The 20,699-nt window shown below is 39.0% G+C and overlaps 1 protein-coding gene across 9 annotated transcripts in view; it reads right to left on the bottom strand.

Moving 5' to 3' along the window:
- Nucleotides 1-20,699, bottom strand: part of PPP1R12B (protein phosphatase 1 regulatory subunit 12B) — a 221,067-nt gene that overhangs the window by 89,569 nt on the left and 110,799 nt on the right. For all 9 annotated transcript variants that reach the window (XR_009347436.1, XM_059146021.1, XM_059146015.1 and 6 more), the window contains 2 exons: nucleotides 7,204-7,294; nucleotides 1,443-1,646 (listed from right to left, as the gene is read on the bottom strand). Coding sequence is in view for 7 of the 9 variants with exons in the window: in XM_059146021.1 (XP_059002004.1) it covers nucleotides 1,443-1,646; nucleotides 7,204-7,294 (295 nt within the window). In the remaining 2 variants the exon portion in view is untranslated. The remainder of the gene's footprint in view (nucleotides 1-1,442; nucleotides 1,647-7,203; nucleotides 7,295-20,699) is intronic.

The following is a 20,699-nucleotide window of genomic DNA, read 5'->3' as shown; positions in this document are numbered from 1 at the left end:
TAAATAAATAAATAACTCTTTTAAAAAATTCCCCATTTTCCACTTTGAATTTTTTCCCCAAGGAGAAAGACAGAGCCTGACAATAAGCCTTAGCTTGATTTATTAAAGGTGCACAGAGAGAGAAATTCTTACTATATGTAGAGATTGTGTATGTTTTTGTTTATAAAGACAGAAGCAATAAAATATAGTAAGCTTTGGAATCAGACAGAATTTGGTTCAAATTCTAGTTTCACCACTTACTAGCTGTGTGGCCCTGAATAAGTTACTTAACTTCTCTGAGCCTCAGCTTTCTCCTATGTAAAGTAGGGATAATAACTTTCTCAGAGAGGGTTGTGAGGATTATAAAGGTAATGTACGCTCTCCTTAGAACAGTGGCTAGTAGTAACTAATCAATAAACAGTAGCCGACAGAAAAAATAAAAAAAAAAAAAAGAACCTCAATTAGTTTATATAACCTAGCCATTTAGAGTTGGAGCAAGGAGATTTCTTCTTCCTCTAACTATGGTGACGAGAAAAATTTGTCATCCCAATTAAGATACTTCGGAGAGTAGAGATGAATGATATCAATAATTACACTAAGATAACAGGTGTAATTCGAACCGTCTTAAGTAAACTAGAAGTTACGTTCACCCTAAATAGAACCCTATACCTTTGACTACCAACTCCACTTGAGAAAGGGAACATAAGCTAAAACTGTCCACCTCAATAGTGACATCTTGTGGCATGGGATTAAGGGGGTGCTTTGTAAACTCCTAGGTTTGCAGGGGTTTAGACAATAATTTAATCATGGTTGGGAGAGCACTCTGGAGCTTGACTGCCTGTGCTCTAGTCCTGCTTAACCACTTCGCATCTGTGTGAAATGCTGGGCAAGTTACTTAACCTCTTTGTGACCTGATTTCCTCACATGTACAATACAAATAATATCATCTACCTTGGAGGGTTGTTTTGAATACATACAAAATTGTTGAAATAATGTCCAGTATAAAGTAGACACTCAGTAAATCCTTTTATTTCTATTTGTATTTTTATTATACTATAACCTCTCTCTTGAGAATAGAAAAACATCTTTAGTTAAAGAATTAATTTAGTTAATGGAATTTATTGTGGTAATCATTTCACAACATACACATGTATCAAATCATCACGTTGTACATAACCTAAAGTTAATAAAATGTTGCATGTTAATTCACTGTTATAGGTCAACATCTCAATAAAACTAGATGAAAAATAAGCGTCAGTTAACTCCGAGCACAAAATGATGACTGACGGACAGATATCCTCTGAGTTCTTTCAGCCACTCAGGTTTGCCAATGACAGACAGACGTTACCAGTGTTTTCTATGCGTTGTCCACTGCAAAGGAGCACTGTGCTCAAGTTACCAGCGAGGAGGGATTCCCCATGTTAATGACCCTGCTTTTAGCACAGTACATGCCAGTGACTTACTTCTTCATCCAGACTCCCGCCCCAGGGCTGACCACCCTCGCCAGCTTCCTTTGCCGGGACTGCAGAGGGCTCATGCTTCTCTGAGCTTCCCTCAAGCCCTTCGGTGCCTGCGGGCTTCTTGCTAGGCTGCTCCTGAGCTTGCCGTTCCGCTCTTGACCGACTGAAAGTCCTTTCTGCTTCCTGAAGGTCCGTCAGTGTCACGCCCTGGGAAAATGATACAAGGTCAGGGAAGTTACACCTTAACCGTGGAGTAACTCTTGATAAATAAGCAGGGAGACTGCCTTAAAGTTCTAATAGTATCAAATTCCAAATGAAGCTCTCAAAATGTGTGAGGCCATTTCAAGTAAGATCTGATTAAAAATAAACACCTTGGTGTGCAGAGAGCCCCAGACTGAGCCCATGCGTATTTCAAATGTAATACTTTAGCTTTTCCAGTTTGAGTGCCAGAAAATAGGGCAACACTGATGGCTGCCTGTCATAGATGTACTTCTCTCATACCCTTAATTCTCAACACCTTCATTTGAAAGCTGCATACCTCCCAAGAACAAATGGCTACCGAAACAAATTCTCTAAACAGTGGATAATAAGAAAAACTTGATTTTATTTATAGAAAGAAAAATCAGGCTCAAAAAGGTGAAAATTTGAGCCAGGCTAGAACAACAAAACAACCAACCAACAACCAACTAAAACGATACCACCTAAATTAGCTTTACTCTAAGATGATTTCCTAAGTAACTCTAGAAATGTGACACAGAAACATTCCAACAACTGATATTTCCCCCATGCTCTTAGGAGCAGCAGTACGGAAGAAAAACAAGGAGGAGCCATCTGAAGAAGAAGGGAAAGAGTTAGGAGGAGAGCGAACTGATTCCAACTCAAGCAGTTATGTGCTCAAGTCTTCAGGAGAAGGAAGTTCTAAAGCTGGAGGTAGTTAAGCAAGTACTATACCCTGTTATTATTGTTGTTAACTATTCATGAATTTACTCACTCATTCTCTTAATAAATTAAGTGTCCTTAAGCACTGGAACTACAGACAAATCAAATCATTCCTGCACTGAAGAACCTTTTAATCTAATGGAAAAGACATAATAAACAGATGAGCATAATGGAATGGATATAAGTCATTAAGACAAAAAGGTATGATCCAGAAAATTCTGCTTCTGAGTATTTACCCAAAAGGACTGCAAGAGGGTCTCTAAGAGATCATTCGTACATCCGCGCTCCCAGCAGTATTATTCATAGTGGACAAAAGGTGGCTATCTGCAAGTGAATGAATGAACAGCATACGGTCTAACCACGGAGTGGAATACCCTTCATCCCTAAAGAAGAATGAAGCACTGACACAGGCTGTGACAAGGATGAATGCTGACGACATTACGCTAAGTGAAGTAAGCCAGCCACCGAAGGACAAATAGTGTATGACTCTACTTGTGAGAAGTACTTAGACTGATCAAATTCAGACAGACGAGAAGTAGAATGGTGGTGGCCAGAACCTGAAGGGGGTGGGAGAGGGAATTACTGTTGAATATACATTAGAGTTTCAGTTTGGGAAGATCAAAAATGTTCTGGAGATGGATGGTGGGAAGAGTCGCAAAATAACACAAATGAACTGAACAACACTGAACTGTACACTTAAATGGTTAAAGTGGTAAATTGCATGTTATGTGTATTTTACCACAATAAACCAAACCAAAACAAAAAAGTTATTGTCAGTCTTGATCTTTATGGAGGTTACATTCCATGAGGGAAAAACAGAGAAATAATGAAGCAAAAGCAAAGTAACAGTAGTCATAGTTACTACAAAGGAAGGACACTTAACCTACTTTGGAAAAAGTCAGGGAAGACTGGGGTACGATTGTGACTATTCATAAAGTCCCTTTCTGGGGCACCTGAGTGGCTCAGTCAGTTAAACATCTGCCTTTGGCTCAGGTCATGATCCTGGGGTTGTGGGATCAAGCCCCACATGGGGCTCTTTGCACAGCAGGGCGTCTGCTTCTCCCTCCCCCTCTGCCACTCCCCGTGTTTGTGCTCTCTCTCCCTCTCTCTCTCTCAAATAAATACATCTCCTTTTTTAAAGATTTCATTTATTTATTTGACAGAGAGACAGAGAGAGAGAGCACAAGTAGGCAGAGAGGCAGGCAGAGGGAGAGGGAGATGCAGGCTCTCCACCGAGCAGGAGCCTGATGCAGGGCTCCATCCCAGCACCCTGGGACCATGACCTGAGCCGAAGGCAGATGCCTAACCGACTGAGCCACCCAGGCACCCCTCAAATAAATAAATCTTAAAAAAAAAAAGTTCTTTTCTTCAGTCTTCAGCTTTCCTGCCTGACCTCTGTAACATTTACAACTGTTACCTTCACCTTTTACCAGGAAACTGACTTTTCATTGACTTCTATGTTGTTCCTATTTCTTGGCTTACATTTCATCTCTCTGGCTGCTCCTTTTAATTGTGTTTTATCAGCTCATCATCCTCTGCCTCCTTAATGCCAAGTCACAGCTTTCTTTCCCTTCTCCCTGCCAGTGCATCCTGAGTTCATGATCTTGTTTCTCCCAGCTTGGACTACTGTGACGCTTCCTAACACATCTTGTTTCCTGCCTTGCCAAACATACTTTCGCCGTCCATTCCCATCAATTCTCTGCATGGTAATTTCTGCAGTATTATGCAGACTGGGGCACTGGGTGGCTCAGTTGATTAAGCATCAGATGCTTTTTTTTTTTTTTTTAAGAGGGAGAGAGAGCAAGAGTGTGACTGAGTCACCTAAGCACTCCATAGCCTCTGACTCTTGATCTCAGCTCAGGTATTGATTTCAGGGTTGTGAGTTCCAGCCCTGTGTTGGGCTCTACACTGGGCATGGAGCCTACTTTTTAAAAAAATAAATAAAAAATTATATACGTATATATATAAATTTATTTCTTAATATTATATAAATATTTATATGTATATTTTATATAAATGCAGATTATATCCAGACTCTTCCTTACTTCAGTGGCTCCCTTAGTGATTTTTTTTTCTTTTAAAATTATCTTTATTGAAGAGGTGCCTGGGTGGCTCAGTGGGTTTAGTGGCCAACTCTTGATTTTGGCTTAGATCATGGTTTCAGGGTCCTGGGATCGAGCCCAGCCTCAGGCTCCACGCTCAGCAAGGAGTCTGCTTGACATTCTCTCTCTTCTCCCTCTGCCCCTTCCTCTGCCCTGGGCAGGCATGCACACGCTTTCTCTTTCTAAAATAAATAAATAATAATAAAAAAAATATATATATATATATATCTTTATTGAAAACTAACTCCCAGATCATAAAACCTACCCTTTTAAAGTATAGGCATGGGGTGCCTGGATGGCTCAGTCTTTATGTGTCTGCCTTCGGCTCAGGTCATGATCCCAGGGTCCTGGGATCGAACCCGCATCAGGCTCCCTGATCAGTGGGAAGCCTGCTTCTCCCTCTCCCACTCGCCCTGCTTGTGTTCCTTCTCTCACTTTGTCTCTCTCTGTCAAATAAATAAACTCTTTAAAAATAAATAAAGAAGGAAAGAAAGAAAAAAAGAAAGAACGAACAGGCATATTTCAGAGATACTGACCACCATGATAAAGTGAGTATCACAATACAGTGAGTCAAATAAATTTTTTGGTTTCCCGATACTTAGAAATGTTATGTTCCTACTATACTGTGGTCTATTAAGTATGCAATAACATTATGTCCAAAAAACAATGTACATACCTGAATTAAAAAATACTTTATTGCTTAAAAAAAAGGCTAACCATTGTCTGAGCTTTCAGCAAGTCATAGTCTTTTTGCTGGTGGAGGCTCCTGCCTTTACGCTAAAGGCTGCTGACTGATCAGAGCGGCCGTGGCAATTCCTTACAATACAACAACAGTGAAGGAGTGTACTGTGTTGCTTGACTCTTGTTTTCATGAACAATTTCTCTGTAGCATGGGATGCTATTTGGCAGCATTTTACCCACAGAAGAACTGCTTTCAAAATTGGAGTCAATCCCTCCAACCCTGCCACTGTTTCATCAGCTAAGTTGAGATCATATTCTAAATCCTTTGTTGTCATCTCAATGGTCTTCACCGGGAGTACATCCCGTCTCAAGAAACAAGTTTTTTTGCTCATCTGTAAGAAGCGACTTCCCACCTGTTCAGGTTTCACCATGAGATTTCAGCCATTCAGTTCCATGTTTAGGCTCCGCTGCTAAATCTAGTTCCCTTGCTACTTCCACCACATCCGCAGTGACTTCCGCCACTGAACTTTGAACTTCCGATTAGTTAAAAACAAAAAAACAAACAAACAAACAAAAGCAGTATCTGCAACGCATAATAAAATGAGGGATGACTGTATAGAATTTAGTGGTTTTAGCATGTTCAGAGTTCCACAACCATCATCACCGTCTCATTTCAGAACATTTCATCACCCCAAAAAGAAACTCCTTCCATCAGCAGTCACCTTCCTCTCTCCCACCCTGGCAATCACTAACCTATTTTCTTTTCTTTTCTTTCTTTTTTTCTTTTTTTTTAAGAGAGACAGCGAGTGAGTGTGAGGTTGGGGGAGGATCAGAGGGAGAGGAAGAGAATCTTAAGCAGGCTCCATGGCCAGCATGGAGCCTGATGCATGACCCTGAGATCATGACCTGAGCCGAAACCAAGAGTTGGACGCTTAAGTGACTGAGCCACCCAGGTGCTCCACTAATTTCTTCTATTTCTCTGGCTTTGCCTATTCTGGATCTTTTCATATCAATGGAATCATGTCTTGTTTCTTTCACCTAACATAATGTTTTCTCAAGGTTCCTGCACATTGTAGCATTAGCATGTATCATTTCATTGCCAAATAATATTCTATTGTACAGATCTATAATATTTTGCGTATCCATTCCTTTATTGATGGAAATTTGTTTTCTTTTTTCCCAATTATGCTAACTGCTTAATTTATTTGGTTTTCTTGATGGCTCAGCCTGTGCCCACCACTCCTACACCTGCTGAAGATAGCTGAGGCACACCCAGCCACACAGTGCTAACCCTTGCTGCTGCTGGGGGCCCAGGACTCAACTCTACAGCAAGCTTGTAAACTCCACATGAGTTGGTTTACACAGCAAGTAAACTCTGGTCAGAGTTCAGAGATGACACTGAATTTGGGATGTGGGCTGTTGTGAATAATGCTGTTATATAAACATCTATGTACAAGTTTCTTTTATTTATTTATTTATTTATTTGAAGAGCAAGCAAGCACAAGCAGGGGGAATGGCAGGCAGGGGAGAAGCAGGCTCTCCACTGAGCAAGGAGCCTGATGCGGGGCTTGATCCCAGAACTCCGGGATCATGACCTGAGCTGAAGGCAGCTGCCCAACTGACTGTGCCACCCAGGCACCCCTATGTACAAGTTTCTGTGTGGACATGTGTTTTCATTTCTCTTGACTATATACCTAACAGTAGAATTGCTGGGTCATATGATAACTGTACAGATAACATTTTGAGGAACTGCCAAACCCTTCTCCTTTAGGGATTCTTCAGATGTGGCCTCTTAAATACAAATGGAATGATTAGTCTTGTGAAGGAAAGGAGATAAACCTGCTCTGAGCCTAGAGAAATAAAAGTGAGAGTGGGCAGATGGACCTATAAATTCATCTGGTCCTACGTAGTATAAGATTTAACACAGGTGAAAACTCTTACAACAGTGGCTGGAGTAAGGAACTCATCTTAAGATTTTTTAATCGTTCCGCCAACAGAAAGGAAGATAGACAAAATGACATAAAAAAGAAGGCCACACTCACTTGGGTAGACCTTCGAGTCTGCCGAGCTTGTCTGGAGCGTGCTTTTCGTAAGGACTCTGCTTCTTCATCCCGTACAGGAGTCAGATATGATCTGTAGAGAAAAAAAAGTCATAGCAGAAGTAAGAGACCTCTGTTGCATGTACTTGGGAAATGGGGAATGACAAGGTACTTCCACATACTGTGGTGATTTCTATACTCTTAGAATGAACTTAGGCAGAATCAAAATGATAGAAATGCTAACAGTGAAAACAAGACATTACTTGTAAATGTATTACTGTTCAAGCAGAATCATGTCATCTATAAAATAAGAATTTCATTTCTTCTTTCCACATCCTTACAATTTTTCTTTCTTTCTCTTCTTGATTTAATGCTCTGGCTAGAGCCTCCAGGATATGTTGAAAAGGAGTGATGATAGCAAGTTTCCATGCTTTGTTCTTGCCTTCAGAGACAAAGCATTCAGCATTTTATCACCCTGATGTCTAATGCAAGATTTCTGTAGACACTGCTTCTCAAGTTCAATCAACTCCTTTTTATTCCAGGAGGAAGTAGGCTAAGAGGGTTTTGTTGTTATTGGTTCTGTTTTTTAATCATTAGTGTGTGTTGAACTTATCATATGGTTTTCTTCCCCATATACTGAGATTATCATTTTCCTTCTTTTTTCTGTTAATATGGTGAATTGCACTGAATAATTTTTGAATGATAAAATAACATTGGATTCTTAGGATAAGCTCAACTTGGCCATGATGTATCATTTTTTTTTTAAGGAAATATTATTTTATTATTTTTTTAAGTAAGCTCTATACACAACATGGGGCTTGAACTCACAACCCTGAGATGAAGAGTTGCACACTCTACTGACTGAGCTAGCCAGAGACCCCTACATAGACTTACTTTTCTACAGATTCAGTATTGTTTAGTTTAGGATTTCTCTATCCACGTTTATTAGAGAAATTGGCCTGTAATTTTCCCTTCTTGTAATAACCTGGTCAGCTCTAGAAGTAAGATCATACAAGTTGGGAAGTGTTTTCTCCTTGTCTATTTTCCGTAAGAATTTGTATAAGATTAAGGTTGTTTCCTTCTTAAGCAATTAGTAAAGTGCACGAATGAAGGCATCTGGAGTTAAAGTGTTCTTTACGGGAGGGTTTTTTTTTTTTTTTTTAAATAAAGATTTTTAGTTATTTATGTGACACATCACAAGTAGGCAGAGAGGCAGGCAGAGAGAGAGAGGAGGAAGTAGGCTCCCTGCTGAGCAGAGAGCCCGATGCAGGGCTCTATCCCAGGACCCTGAGATCATGACCTGAGCCGAAGGCAGAGGCTTTAACTCACTGAGCCACCCAGGTGCCCCTTACGGGAGGGTTTTAAATAAGGGGTTCAATTTCTTTAATTGACTTAGGCCTAGTCAGATTTTCTGTTTTGGTAATATTTATTTTTCAAAGAACTTAATATTCTTTTAGTGGCACAAAATTATTCATAATATTTTTGTATATTTTATTTATTTATTTTACTCCTGTATATTTCAACGGTCATTTTAGTATCTACAGCAATGATACTTTAATTTTTTGGTTTCAGGGTCCTTTTACATTATATCTATATCTATATATATATTTTTAAGATTTTACTTATTTGACAGACAGAGAGAGCACACACAAAGGAAAGTGGCAGGCAGAGTGAGAAATAGGCTTCCCATTCAGCAGGGAACCAGATGTGGGGCTCCATCCCAGGACCCTGAGATCATTACCTAAGCCAAAGGCAGATGCTTAGCCAACTGAGCCACCTAAGTGCCCCTATATATATATATATATTTAAGATTTTATCTATTTATTTGAGAGAGAGTGTGTGCAAGAGAGAAGTGCAGAGGAAGAGGGAGAAACAGACTCCCTACTGAGCATGGAGCCAGATGTGGGGCTTGATCCCAGGACGCTGGGATCATGGCCTGAGCTGAAGGTAGATGCTTAACTGACTAAGCCACTAGGTGCCACCCTTTTACATTCTTAAAAATTACTGAAGACCCCCCCCCCAAAGGGCTTTTGTTTATGTATATCTATTCATATTTACCCTAGCAGAAATTAAAACTGATCAATTTTAAAAATATGCACTAATGCGTTTAAAAATAATAGCCCTATTATAAAAAGTTATATCAATAACTTAGCTTTTATGAAAAATAACTATTATCTAAAACAAAAGATTTTGGTAAGGGTGTTGTATTACATTTTTATCATTTTCTTTAACACTGGCTTAGTAGAAGATAACCAGATTTTCATTCACACTTTATTCAATATGTTGTATAATGGTGTTTCAATTAAAATATATAAAGGTTTGTATATACAGGTTTGTAGTTGGTAAATCCAGTAGTGTTGTAATAGCCTTTTTAGATAATTATGGATATTCTTCTTTAAAACTATATACTAAAACACAAATGGCAGTTTCTCAAAGGTTAGTAGCAGAAAAAAGAAAGACAAAAATGGTTAGTAGCAAGTGGAATCTGAAACCATGTTAACAGACTGTACATATTGTTATATTGAAATCTATTGGTCTGCCTTGCATTTTGAATGGACCTTCTTACCCCTGCACGAATTTAGGTCATCGCACATTGGTCATTTGGAAAACACTGGTGCAGATCCTCCAAATGTTGACACATTGCATTATAAAGTAATAGTTTTATAAATCACATTCTGTAACATAGGGGTAAGCTCCTTGACATAGCCCTGATGATGATTTTTTTGGATTTGACACCAAAAGCAAAGGCAACAAGAGCAAAAATAAATTAAGTGGGACTGTATCAAACTAAAAAGCTTCTGCACAGCAAAGCAAACAATCAACAAGAAAAGGCAACCTACAGATGGAAGAAAACATTGGCAAATCATATATCTGGTAAGGCTAATATCCAAAACAGATAAAGAACTCATACAAAATAAGAGGGGAAAAAAAATCTAATCTCACTTATATGTGAAATCTTAAAAAAACACAAACTCATAGAAACGGAAAACTGATCTGTGGCTGGGCAAAGTAGGTCAAGGTGCTCAAAAGGTATAAAATTTCATTTATAAGATTAGTAAACCCTGGGTATATGAGGTACAGTATGGTGACTATAAATAACAATGCTGTATTATAAACTTGAAAGTTGTTAAAAGAGTAATTTTAAAAGTTCTTAAGAGGGAAAAAATTATAATTATGTGTGATGATGGATGTTAACTAAACTCACTGTAGTAAACATGTTGTAACATATTTATTAAATCACTAAGTTGTACACCTAAAACTAATACAATATGTCAATTATATCTCAAAAAAAAATAGAAAAATAAAACATAAAAAATCATTCTTTAATATCACCTTTGATCTTGGGACAGTCTTCAAATATTGGGAAGCAGTCAATAATACCACTCATAATGGCAGATACAGGTTTTCCAAAATTCTAATCTCTCCTTGAAATTTATTTTGTAATTGGCAACAACTAACTTTGTGACAAGCTCACTGTATTCATTTTCAAGAAAATGTCTGCCAGATACCTAAGTCTAAAGGACTATAGTTTGCCTAGTCATTCTTTCAAGTAAAAAATGGTGTCCCAGGAAAAAAGCAGCTAATTCTTCTTTTTCTTTCCTCTGCATTCCAATTCTACTTATGTTAGACCTTATTTGCCATATTCTATTTATTTATTATGCTTTTTCTATATTTCCCTTCCTAGTCTCTGTCTGAGTTTCATTCTGAGTTATTTTCTTTTTCTTTTTGTTTTAAGTTTTATTTATTTAAGTAATCTCTACACTCACTATGGGGCTTGCACTCACAACCCCTAGATCCAGAGTTGCACGCTCTTCCAGTGGAGCCAGCTGGACACCTTGCATTAGATATTTGTTATCATCCATCTAATTAGTTCACTAATCCTCTCTTCAGCTGGTCTACTATAAACTCACCAGTTGAGTTTCTAATTACAGTTATTTAAAGTTTTGGTTCTAGAATTTCTATTTGATTCTTTTTAAAAATAGACCGCAGTTCTCTGTGGAAATTCTCCACCTTCTATTTTCTTGAACATATTAACCATAATTAATTTAAAGTCCATGTTTGATAACATCAATATCTGGCTCTATTCGTATTGTTTCATGTTGTTTAGTTTTCTTAGTCTTTTGGTAAATCAGTCTTATTTCTTGGTGTCTGCTAATCTCTGAAAAAAAATCCACATTTTGCTTTACTTTGAATACATGTCTTTATTAGGAAAACTGTAAGTGCATATACATCTTTCTCACTGATATGACTTCAAAGTAGTAACTGTTTCTTAAATGGAGTTGTTACTTGTTTAAAAAAAAAGCACACTGCATAAAGGAAGCTGTCTTCTTTGGACCATTTCCACATTATAGCTCCAATTTAAAAAATACAAAATACAGTATTTATCACATTTAACACTGAACCCATCACTGCTCAGAGCTTGAGCATCCAGCAAGCATCAACTGCCAAACATTTTTAATGAGAGAATATTCTTTTCCTCTGGCACTTAGGTTAAGGAAGTGATTCTCACACTTCCATCTGCATCAGCGTTTCTTAGGGGGCTTGTGAAATACAACTTGTTAGGCCCCACGCCTAGATGTCCTGATTCATCAGGTCTGGAGTAGGGTCTAAGAATTTGTATTTCTAATTAGGTCTCCGTGATGCTTCTGATCTGGAGACCTCCTCTGAGAACTACAGGGCCAAGGCAAATGACCTTCATCTACCTTGAGATTGAGCTGATTGGAAGGCAAACTTCAGTGTTTGCAAGGGCTGGTCTATTTCTGGTAAGTCCTCACTTTAGAAAGTAGTTCTTCAGTGGTCCCAGGTGAATATATGGGGCCCCACTATCTGAACCCCAGTTTTTGTTCCTTCAGCTCCATGAGACTTCAATTGCTGAAAATCTTGCCCAGTTTCTTAGCTTTGCAGCTAAAGCTCTATTAATCAGCAAATACCTCAAAGGGAAGCCAATTGTTGGGTTCACCTCTTTATGATTTCTTTCTCTCTAGGATCTTGATCTCTCAAGTCTTCACTTCCTTAATAACTCTCCAATATCTTCAAAGATACTTTTTAATATTTGTCCAGTTTTCCTAGTTATTCTCAGTTGGAGAGTTTGTCTAATACAAGATACGCCATAGCCTGAAGCAGAGGTCCCCAACCAAGCTATAGAGATTTTTAAAAAGATTTCATTTATTCATTTGACAGAGAGAGAGAGAGAGAGTGTCCAAGCAGGGGGAGAGGCAGAGGGAGAGGGAGAAGCAGACTCCCCGCTCAGTGGGGAGCCTGATGTGGGGCTCAAACCCAGGACCATGGGATTATGACCTGAGCTGAAGGCAGATACTTAACCAACTGAGTCATCCAGGTGCCCCCAAGCTATATTTTAACAGTCTTACTTTTTCCCTTGATATGGATTAGTAAATTTGGAATTCTGATACATGTATTAATCCACTGTAAGTCTGGTAGGTTTGAGTCCTTCCTTAATATGTTCCTCTCTTCTGGGTGAACTGAAAAAAATTAAGTCTCCAAACATGGAAAGCTCTGGACCATTGAGGACTAGCTCCCCATGAAATTCTGTCTGGGTTACCAACTGGCCTACACACATGTCATTTCTACCTGCAAAATAAAGATAGCATCACTCTTCTACTTAATTCTTGACTGTTAACCTTCCTTCCATACTAGATGGGAGCAACAGTGAAAGAAAAGAGCTTCAAACTGGCTTCTCCCATTGCATACTCTCACTGAATATTCTAGGGTTTTCCTGGATGAGAGACAAGGTAAAAACAGGCCTGGTAGGTAAGAAGTCTTAAATATTTGAAGTCATACATGTTTTTCACAGAAAAATTAGAAGACAAAAACGGAAATAAAAAATAAACTTAAATTCCACCACATGAAAATAACCCATTTCCATTCTACCACATCTATGTCTAGATTATTAACATGTACATATGTATGTATTTAGTGTATCTTTTTAGTAAATGTATACTATTATAGTATACTATGTATACTATTATACAGTATACATGTAGTATATACTATGTATACTATTTCATTACCTGTGTCAATATATGAGAGGTTTATGATTTAAATTGTAAAAGAAAAATTAAAAAACCCAGAAAACTCCAATACTTGAATTTGTAAATATTTTGAGGAAGGAAGTAACACTTCCATTCATTTTCCTTTACCTAGATATGGATCCCAAGGTTCACAAAAGTGACACACCTAACTTACAGTTGCCTTGGGGACATACTAAGTTTTAAGTAGAGCCCAGGTCCTAACACTTTCTAAAATCTAGACCAGGTAGTGAACAAACTCTGGTCCTGAGCCAAATCTGGCCTGCCATATTTTTGGAAGTAAAATAAAGTTGTATGTAACTACAGCAACAGAGCTTAATATTTGCAGTGGAGACAAAATCGCCTGCAAAGCCTAAAGGATTCACTATCTGGTCCTTTACAGAAAAAAATCTGGTGACTCCTATACCAAGCCCATGCTCCACACACCTTGCTCTTTCTGAGAAGCATTTGAGCCATCCACAAAATCTGAGTGCAACACAATTCCTTATTGCTAGGAAAAGAAGATGGGTCTATGTTCACAAAATAGTACAATAAAGTATAACAGAAGCCATGGCTCTACATATTTGTGACATCCAGATAAAACTAGGCTAAAACCCCAGTTCAACGGCACAGAAAGGGATTCCAATGCCAAAGTCCTTTGATTACCCTATTTGTCTACTACTATGTTTCCTGGAGGGCAGGAAGCATTTTTCTTTGTATTTGCTAAGACTTTGAGGTTACATAATCAGTGGAATTCACATAATTACAGGTAATTAGCATGACATCACAAAAATAATTTGCTCTCTGCATCTAAATTCATAGTGCCCCTTTATATACCACAGATGGGCTGATATTATCTTAAGAAGCTGCACAGAATGCCTAGCAAATCACCAGTGAACCTGAAGAAAGTCACAATAAATAATAACAGAAGACCTAATATATCTTCTGACAAGGACAGTGTAGTGATAAAATACCCGGGAGTAGGAATCAAATCACCTGGGTTTGAACCCTGACTCCTCAAGTTCCTTGCTAGATAATGACCTTGGATAAAGTATTTAAGTGCGCTCAAACCCAAGTTTCTTATACGATGAAGATATTAACAGCTGTGATAGATATTAGCAGGTATAGATAGGGTTCTTGTGAAGATTAAATAAGAAAACACATAAAGCGCCTAGAACACGAGCTGGCACGCGGCCAGTACTCAGCACAGTGTCGCTGCTGCCGCCACCAGGGCACACCACACCGCCTACGACATCATTCTCATCGCTGCAGTAAAAGCTCAGCAGTGGCAATTGGAAAAGAAAGGCCGTGTATACGGTAATAGGCAACCCATCTAATCTAAGTGTTCCCCTTAATTATTTTTACCAGAAATGGATAATTCATTTGGAAGAGGTGTTGATTCCCTTGAAAATATGCCCTAGGAAGGATCAAAGGGCTCTCTGAGTAAAATAAAACTACCATAAGTAGAAGACTTAAAGAGAGATAAATTTCCATGATCTCCAAGATAAGAACAAAGCTGTTTTCCCTAGAATAAAATTTTTGTCTGGAATCTACCAATAGGAAATTGGTTTTTGAAATACCGCTAAGGAGTCCTGTATCCAAAATCTGTACTGGAGAGAGAGAGTACTTACATGGTTAGCTTCAAACTGGGAAGGACCATTCCATATGTGTCTTTTATGGCACTCATGAGGCTGCGGTCATTAATTATAGAATATTTAGTGGTCTTATGAGATAGCTTGTCATTCCTTGGACTATATCCTATGTTATAAGGATATAGAGACAAGGTATTCCAGAAAGGCCAAAGAGAACCGCTTCCATATCAATCTGGAAGCACCTATAGATAGCTATAGGGGAGGGGGACAACTTAAGAGGATTAACAGATTCATAAACCCGTAGATAAAGACTTTATGACTCCAAGAAGTCATCTAATTCCAAGACTGCAGCAAAGATGATAAATTCCTGTTTTAGAGATGAGTCGATAAAAGCCTAAGGAAACATTAACATACTTGCCTAAGCTCACAATGTTGTTCAGTCACAAGCCTAAAGGGACTATAACTGTGGTCTCCTGCTTTGAGTACAGCTTTTTTTAGATTACACCAAAGAACTGAAAACTGTTTCTTCCACCCATCCACTAATTATGTGGATTTATGGGGCAGGACACTTCTTCTTCCAAATCTAGCAATATCAGGAATGAGTGTATAAAGATGCCTTGCATTAGACTTTCCCCTGTCTTCCCCTGATGTCTCCCAGAAGAATGCCATAATCAACACTCTATCTTGGGAAAGAATGATTTTTCCATTTTCAGAGCCTGCCACCAACACATTATAAAGCTGTCATGAACAAAGCACAAGTGACAGAGAATGCAGTTGACGCTACAGTCGCCAGGGCTCTGGCAGGTAGCTTGAGTTCAAGTTTCCCTCGCTATTTCTAGTGTTAGAAATGCTAACACTGTGGTATGGCAGAAAGAACACGTACCTGGGTTCCAGTTTCAGTTCTGCCATTAACTACATGTTTGACCTCAAGAGAATTGTTTGATTTCTTGGTACCTTAGTTTCTCCACTTACAAAATGAAGGGTTAAGTCTATAGTTTTAAGGTCCCATGCAACTTGAATTCCTAGTGAGTCCGTTTTTACGCTGATTCTGGACAAACCATCTCTAAGTCTCTCACTAAAATGCCTATTCATTGCTTCTGCTCAAATACTAGATTTCCTATATTCTATAGGTCACTTGCTTTAGTAGAGTCCAATGGAACTTTGTACGATAATGGAAAAGTCGTATCCCTGCCTGGTCCAAAACAGCAGTTGCTGGTCATGTGTGACTACTAAACACCCAAAACGTGCTAGTGTGACAGAGGAAATGAATTTTTAATCTTATTTAAGTTTTAGTTAACTTAAATCTACACAGCCGCTCATGGCCACTGGCTACCATCCTGGAAAGCACAGCTCCAGAAGTCCTGAAAATCCAATTAAGACACGTTATCACGAAGCTCTCTCCTTAAACCTGAAAACTAGATTCAGCTCATACAACATAAGCTAACAGAATGCAGTTTGTCAGACAGCTGAGTTTAAAACCAATTGATTTTATTTTATTTCCAAAGATTAAAGTTCCATTTTTTTTTCTGTGCCTCTAGAGGCATTATGACATTAATTTTGCATTTTTACATGGGGTGCTTTTAAGTCCTATAATGTAGTGGTGGGGCTCCTGTCTATAAGATATTTATAGACATAGCGAACAGGAACAAGCTTAAGATACAGCACACCTCAAAGACACTTTTTACCTAATGGCAGCATTTATTCTCTGCTAACGCCGTATGCCTTACCCTGTACCACCGTTCTCTCCCTCTGCCCCCTTTACAAAGAGAGCGTCAAGAAAACGGACTGTTACCTCCTCGTGCAGGCCTGCATAGCAGAATGAAGGTCAAAAGATGTGTGGAGACGAATAGCAAGAAAGGTAAGCGGCTGCCGGGCAAGACTGCAGTCTCAGCACCTGGTCTCCCTTGGAAACTAGGAAAGGCTTGCGCTTCCACTGCTATCCAGCAAGCCAGAGGCAAAGCTTGCAATTTGCTAAGAACCTGCTACTAAGGAGGAGGAGAAGGAAGGGGAGGAGAAAAGGCGAGGAAGGCAAAATCTTGGGGCTCGGCACAGCGAATGCTGCTAATAGTGCCCAAAATACCATTCCATTAGATGCATATTTTATACACTGTACGAAACCAATCAATACTACTTCTCATTTCATACAGAGGGGAGGGGGAGGAACTCTGTGTGAGAAAGACAGAGCAAGAGAGATGCTGTGTTCTTATTCTGGATGTTATTTCATCTGCCCTTGGGCTATCCTGGTAGCTGCATCTACCCACGTGCCTCACTAGAGGCTCAGGCCCAGCTGGCTGGCAAAGGTCAACAGCGGTAAGGAACAGAGACAAAAAAGAACAAATGCAGGGACAAATTTCCAATCTGGCATAAGTGGGTTAAAGCTAAACACAGAGAGACTAAGTACTGCTCAATTTGATAAGCTACCTACAGATCAGAAAGACTTCCAGATATGGTATGTGTCACATATCAGGAGATTCACAGTTTAGGGATAACTGTATTCAAGTGCTCATTTGACACATTCCTAACGCAACCCTGAGATCAGAGTGAAAGTTTAAGCAAGCAATCAAAGCTACATCTCCCCGACGCAGAATAATTATTTAAAAAGGAGGGAGGAGTTCCCTCAACTAAACGAAGAATTTCCTGAATCCCCTAGACCAGCAGTCCTCAACAGGGACCAATCTGGTCCCCACCAGGGGCAATGACAAAGAATTATCTGGCCCCAAATGTCAATACTGCCAAGTTTGCAAACTTTATCTGTGAAGGGCCAGACAGTCTATCTTCCAGGCTTTGCAAGGCTACGGAACACCTCCACTATAGTGCCAAAGCGGTCACGGACAATACAGAAATGAGGGGTGAGGCTGTGTGCCTACTGCTTGCTCTGCTGCAGGGGCAGAGCTGAGCAGATGCAGCGGAGAGCACAGGGCCCAAAAGGCCCAGAAGATTTACTGTCTGGCCCTTTACAAAAAAAGTCTGCTGATCCCCTGCCCTAACCTCTTAAGTTATATGGCACCAAATGACAGCTCAGAGAACTCCTTTTGCTTTACAAACCACGTGAGCCTGGTGTTTCTGTGACCTACCTTTGATAAGTACTATATTGCCTCAAATTCCTGTATCTCTGAACATTTGTTCCATTAAAAACACTCCAGCTTCAAGTGCCAAAACCACTTTCACAAATGACAATCTTTTACTTATTTAGGTCACTCTACAGTTAGTTCATTGGTCAGAACAGGTGTCAGGGATGCCAAGAATGGCAGATTCAGGTGCCAAAAGCACAAGGGCTGCTTTATTTCATACCCACAGGCTGTACCAACTGGACTGGGCCAACTGTCTTGAATATTCATCACTAACTACAAAATAGACCAGGTCAAATTCAGCACCACCACTGAATTTTTTTTAAGAAAAAAATTCAAGGGGCACCTGGGTGGCTCAGTGGGTTAAGCCTCTGCCTTCGGCTCAGGTCATGGTCTCAGGATCCTGGGATCGAGCCCCGCATCAGGCTCTCTGCTCAGCTGGGAGGCCGCTTCCCCCTCTCTCTCTGACTACTTGTGATCTCTGTCTGTCAAATAAATAAATAAAATCTTTAAAAAAAAAAAAAAAAGAAAAAAATTCAAAAAGTCAACACAAAATATTCATGGAAATAATCCAAATAGAAAACAACAGGGGGAGCAACTGAATAGATTATGGAACATTCATATGACAGAGTCTGTACAGACATTAGAAGACAAACCACAAACTACTACAGATACGTAACTTGCAAAATATTAGCATTTTGAATATGTAAAGAACTTACACCAATTTTAAAAAGGACCAAGAATCCAAGAGGAAATAATAACAAAGCATATAATCAGGGAATTTACAAAACAGGAAACCCACAAAGCCAATACACATAAGAGAAAATGTTCAGTTTCGCTTAATGATCACGAAATGCAAAATTAAAACAAGGAAAACCACTTCATCTTCCTGAGATTCTCAAAAGCACAAACCACTGACATTATCAAGTATAACATTAGTTGTAAAGATGTAGAAACTCTCCTACATTGCTGGTGAGAGTGGAAATAGGAGAGCAGTCTGGCATCTCAAGTAAAGAGGTACTCACTGTTTAGATCCAGGAATTCCATTTGAAAATAAATACCCTTGAGAAACTGTTACATATTTAGATAAGAAAACATGAAGAATGTACACAGCAACGCAACAGAATAATCAGTATTTACAAAAGAGAGAGAGACAGAAAATGACCTAAATGTACATTAGCAGAAAAAAAACAACCAACCCCAAACCAAAATGTGGTATATCTACACAATGGACTAAAATGAGCATTCAAAATGAACAAAAGAATGCTAAGTAAAACACAGGAGGTTTCAGAATGATGTGTGCAGAATGATGTAATTTATAGGAAGGAAAAAAACCATGTGAAAGTAGTAATATGTGTATATATAAACAGAATAATAACTAATAAAAATTTGCAAATGACAAACACAAAATTTAGTATAGTAGCTATCTCCAGCTAGGGAGGGAGTCAAGGGGATGAGACTGAGACAGACGCAGGGGCCTCAACGACATTTTAAATATTTTATTTAAAAAACACTGAAGCTAAAAAACAAAAAACAAACAAACAAGCAAAAAAACCCCACTGAAGCTAATATAGCTAGAACTTAATTGAGCCAGAAATGGATACGTTGGGTATTTGTAATATTTAATAATAATATTTTAATAAGAAAAAAATCTATAGTATACTCTCAAAATCAATACAACATAAAAAGATGTTAGTAGGGGTATTGCTGAATGGTTAAGATTATGGATAAATAATTATTTTTCTCCTTAAAATATGCACATGGTGGAAAATTTTATAAACTCCAAAACCTTTAAAGATTTTATTTGAGAGAGTCAGTGGGGGGAGAGGCAGAGGGAGGAGAAGGAGGGGGACAAGCAGACCCTGCACTGAGTGCAGAGCCCAATGCGGCAGGTTCACCCCACCACCCCGAGCACTCAACCTGAGCTGAAATCAAGAGTTGGACACTTAACCGACTGAGCCACCCAGGCATCCCAAACTTTAAAAACTGATTATTAATATTCAAAGGACTGTTTTAAGGAGTAAGATGTAGTTATATTCCACACTTAGAAAAATCCTTTATTACCATAATTGGCAGTGACCTAGAAAGGACAGATACTTTCTAGGATATACTAAAGTAATATAAATATTTCAGGGAAAAAATATCCTTTCGTCACCCTTAGGACAGAGAAGGGAGTAAGAGTTTGGGTTTAAGAAGGTGGAAAAGAGGGCTCTAATCCATGTAAGTGGGGAATTAGGAACAGGCCTGTGTTAGCACCAGGTGGGCTCTAAGTACTAAGGTCAGTGGACTCACGGACTCCTCTCACCCTCCAGAAACTGTGGTCTCCAACTGCTGTAATCACTAGCATGGCCTTCCTTAGGAAAAAGGGAGGACCTGGGAAGTGGGGAAGCACCCCAACCTGTTTTTTTTTTTTTTTTTTAACATTTATTGAACAGTAACCTACTTATAACAACAAGATTTAAGTTGTCATCTCTTCCCAGAAAAAAAAAAAAAGTAATTTACACCTAACAAAATTTTGCTAACAATTTCAGGGATTTCTGAACTTTCCTGAAGCTTGGGTTAAGAAGAGACGGGTCTACAATGGAAGGACTTCGGGGACCTAAATCAGATTTCTCTTCAGAGAAGGCCTGTAAAACAGATTATCTTCCCCAGCCAACCACCCCACTTTTCAGATGACAGATTAATTAACCCTCAGTGGCACTTTTTAAAATTCAGGCTTCCTGGGATATAATTTACACACAGTAAAATTTGCCCTAGAAAGTATACAGGTCGAAGAGTTGTAAGTTCTGACAAGTGCCTATAATTCTGTAACG

The sequence above is a fragment of the Mustela lutreola genome, chromosome 14 (assembly GCF_030435805.1).
Source record: "Mustela lutreola isolate mMusLut2 chromosome 14, mMusLut2.pri, whole genome shotgun sequence".
Lineage (NCBI taxonomy): Eukaryota > Metazoa > Chordata > Mammalia > Carnivora > Mustelidae > Mustela > Mustela lutreola.
Note: the sequence above shows the minus strand (reverse complement) of the source record. Positions and strands in the feature narration are given on the sequence as shown.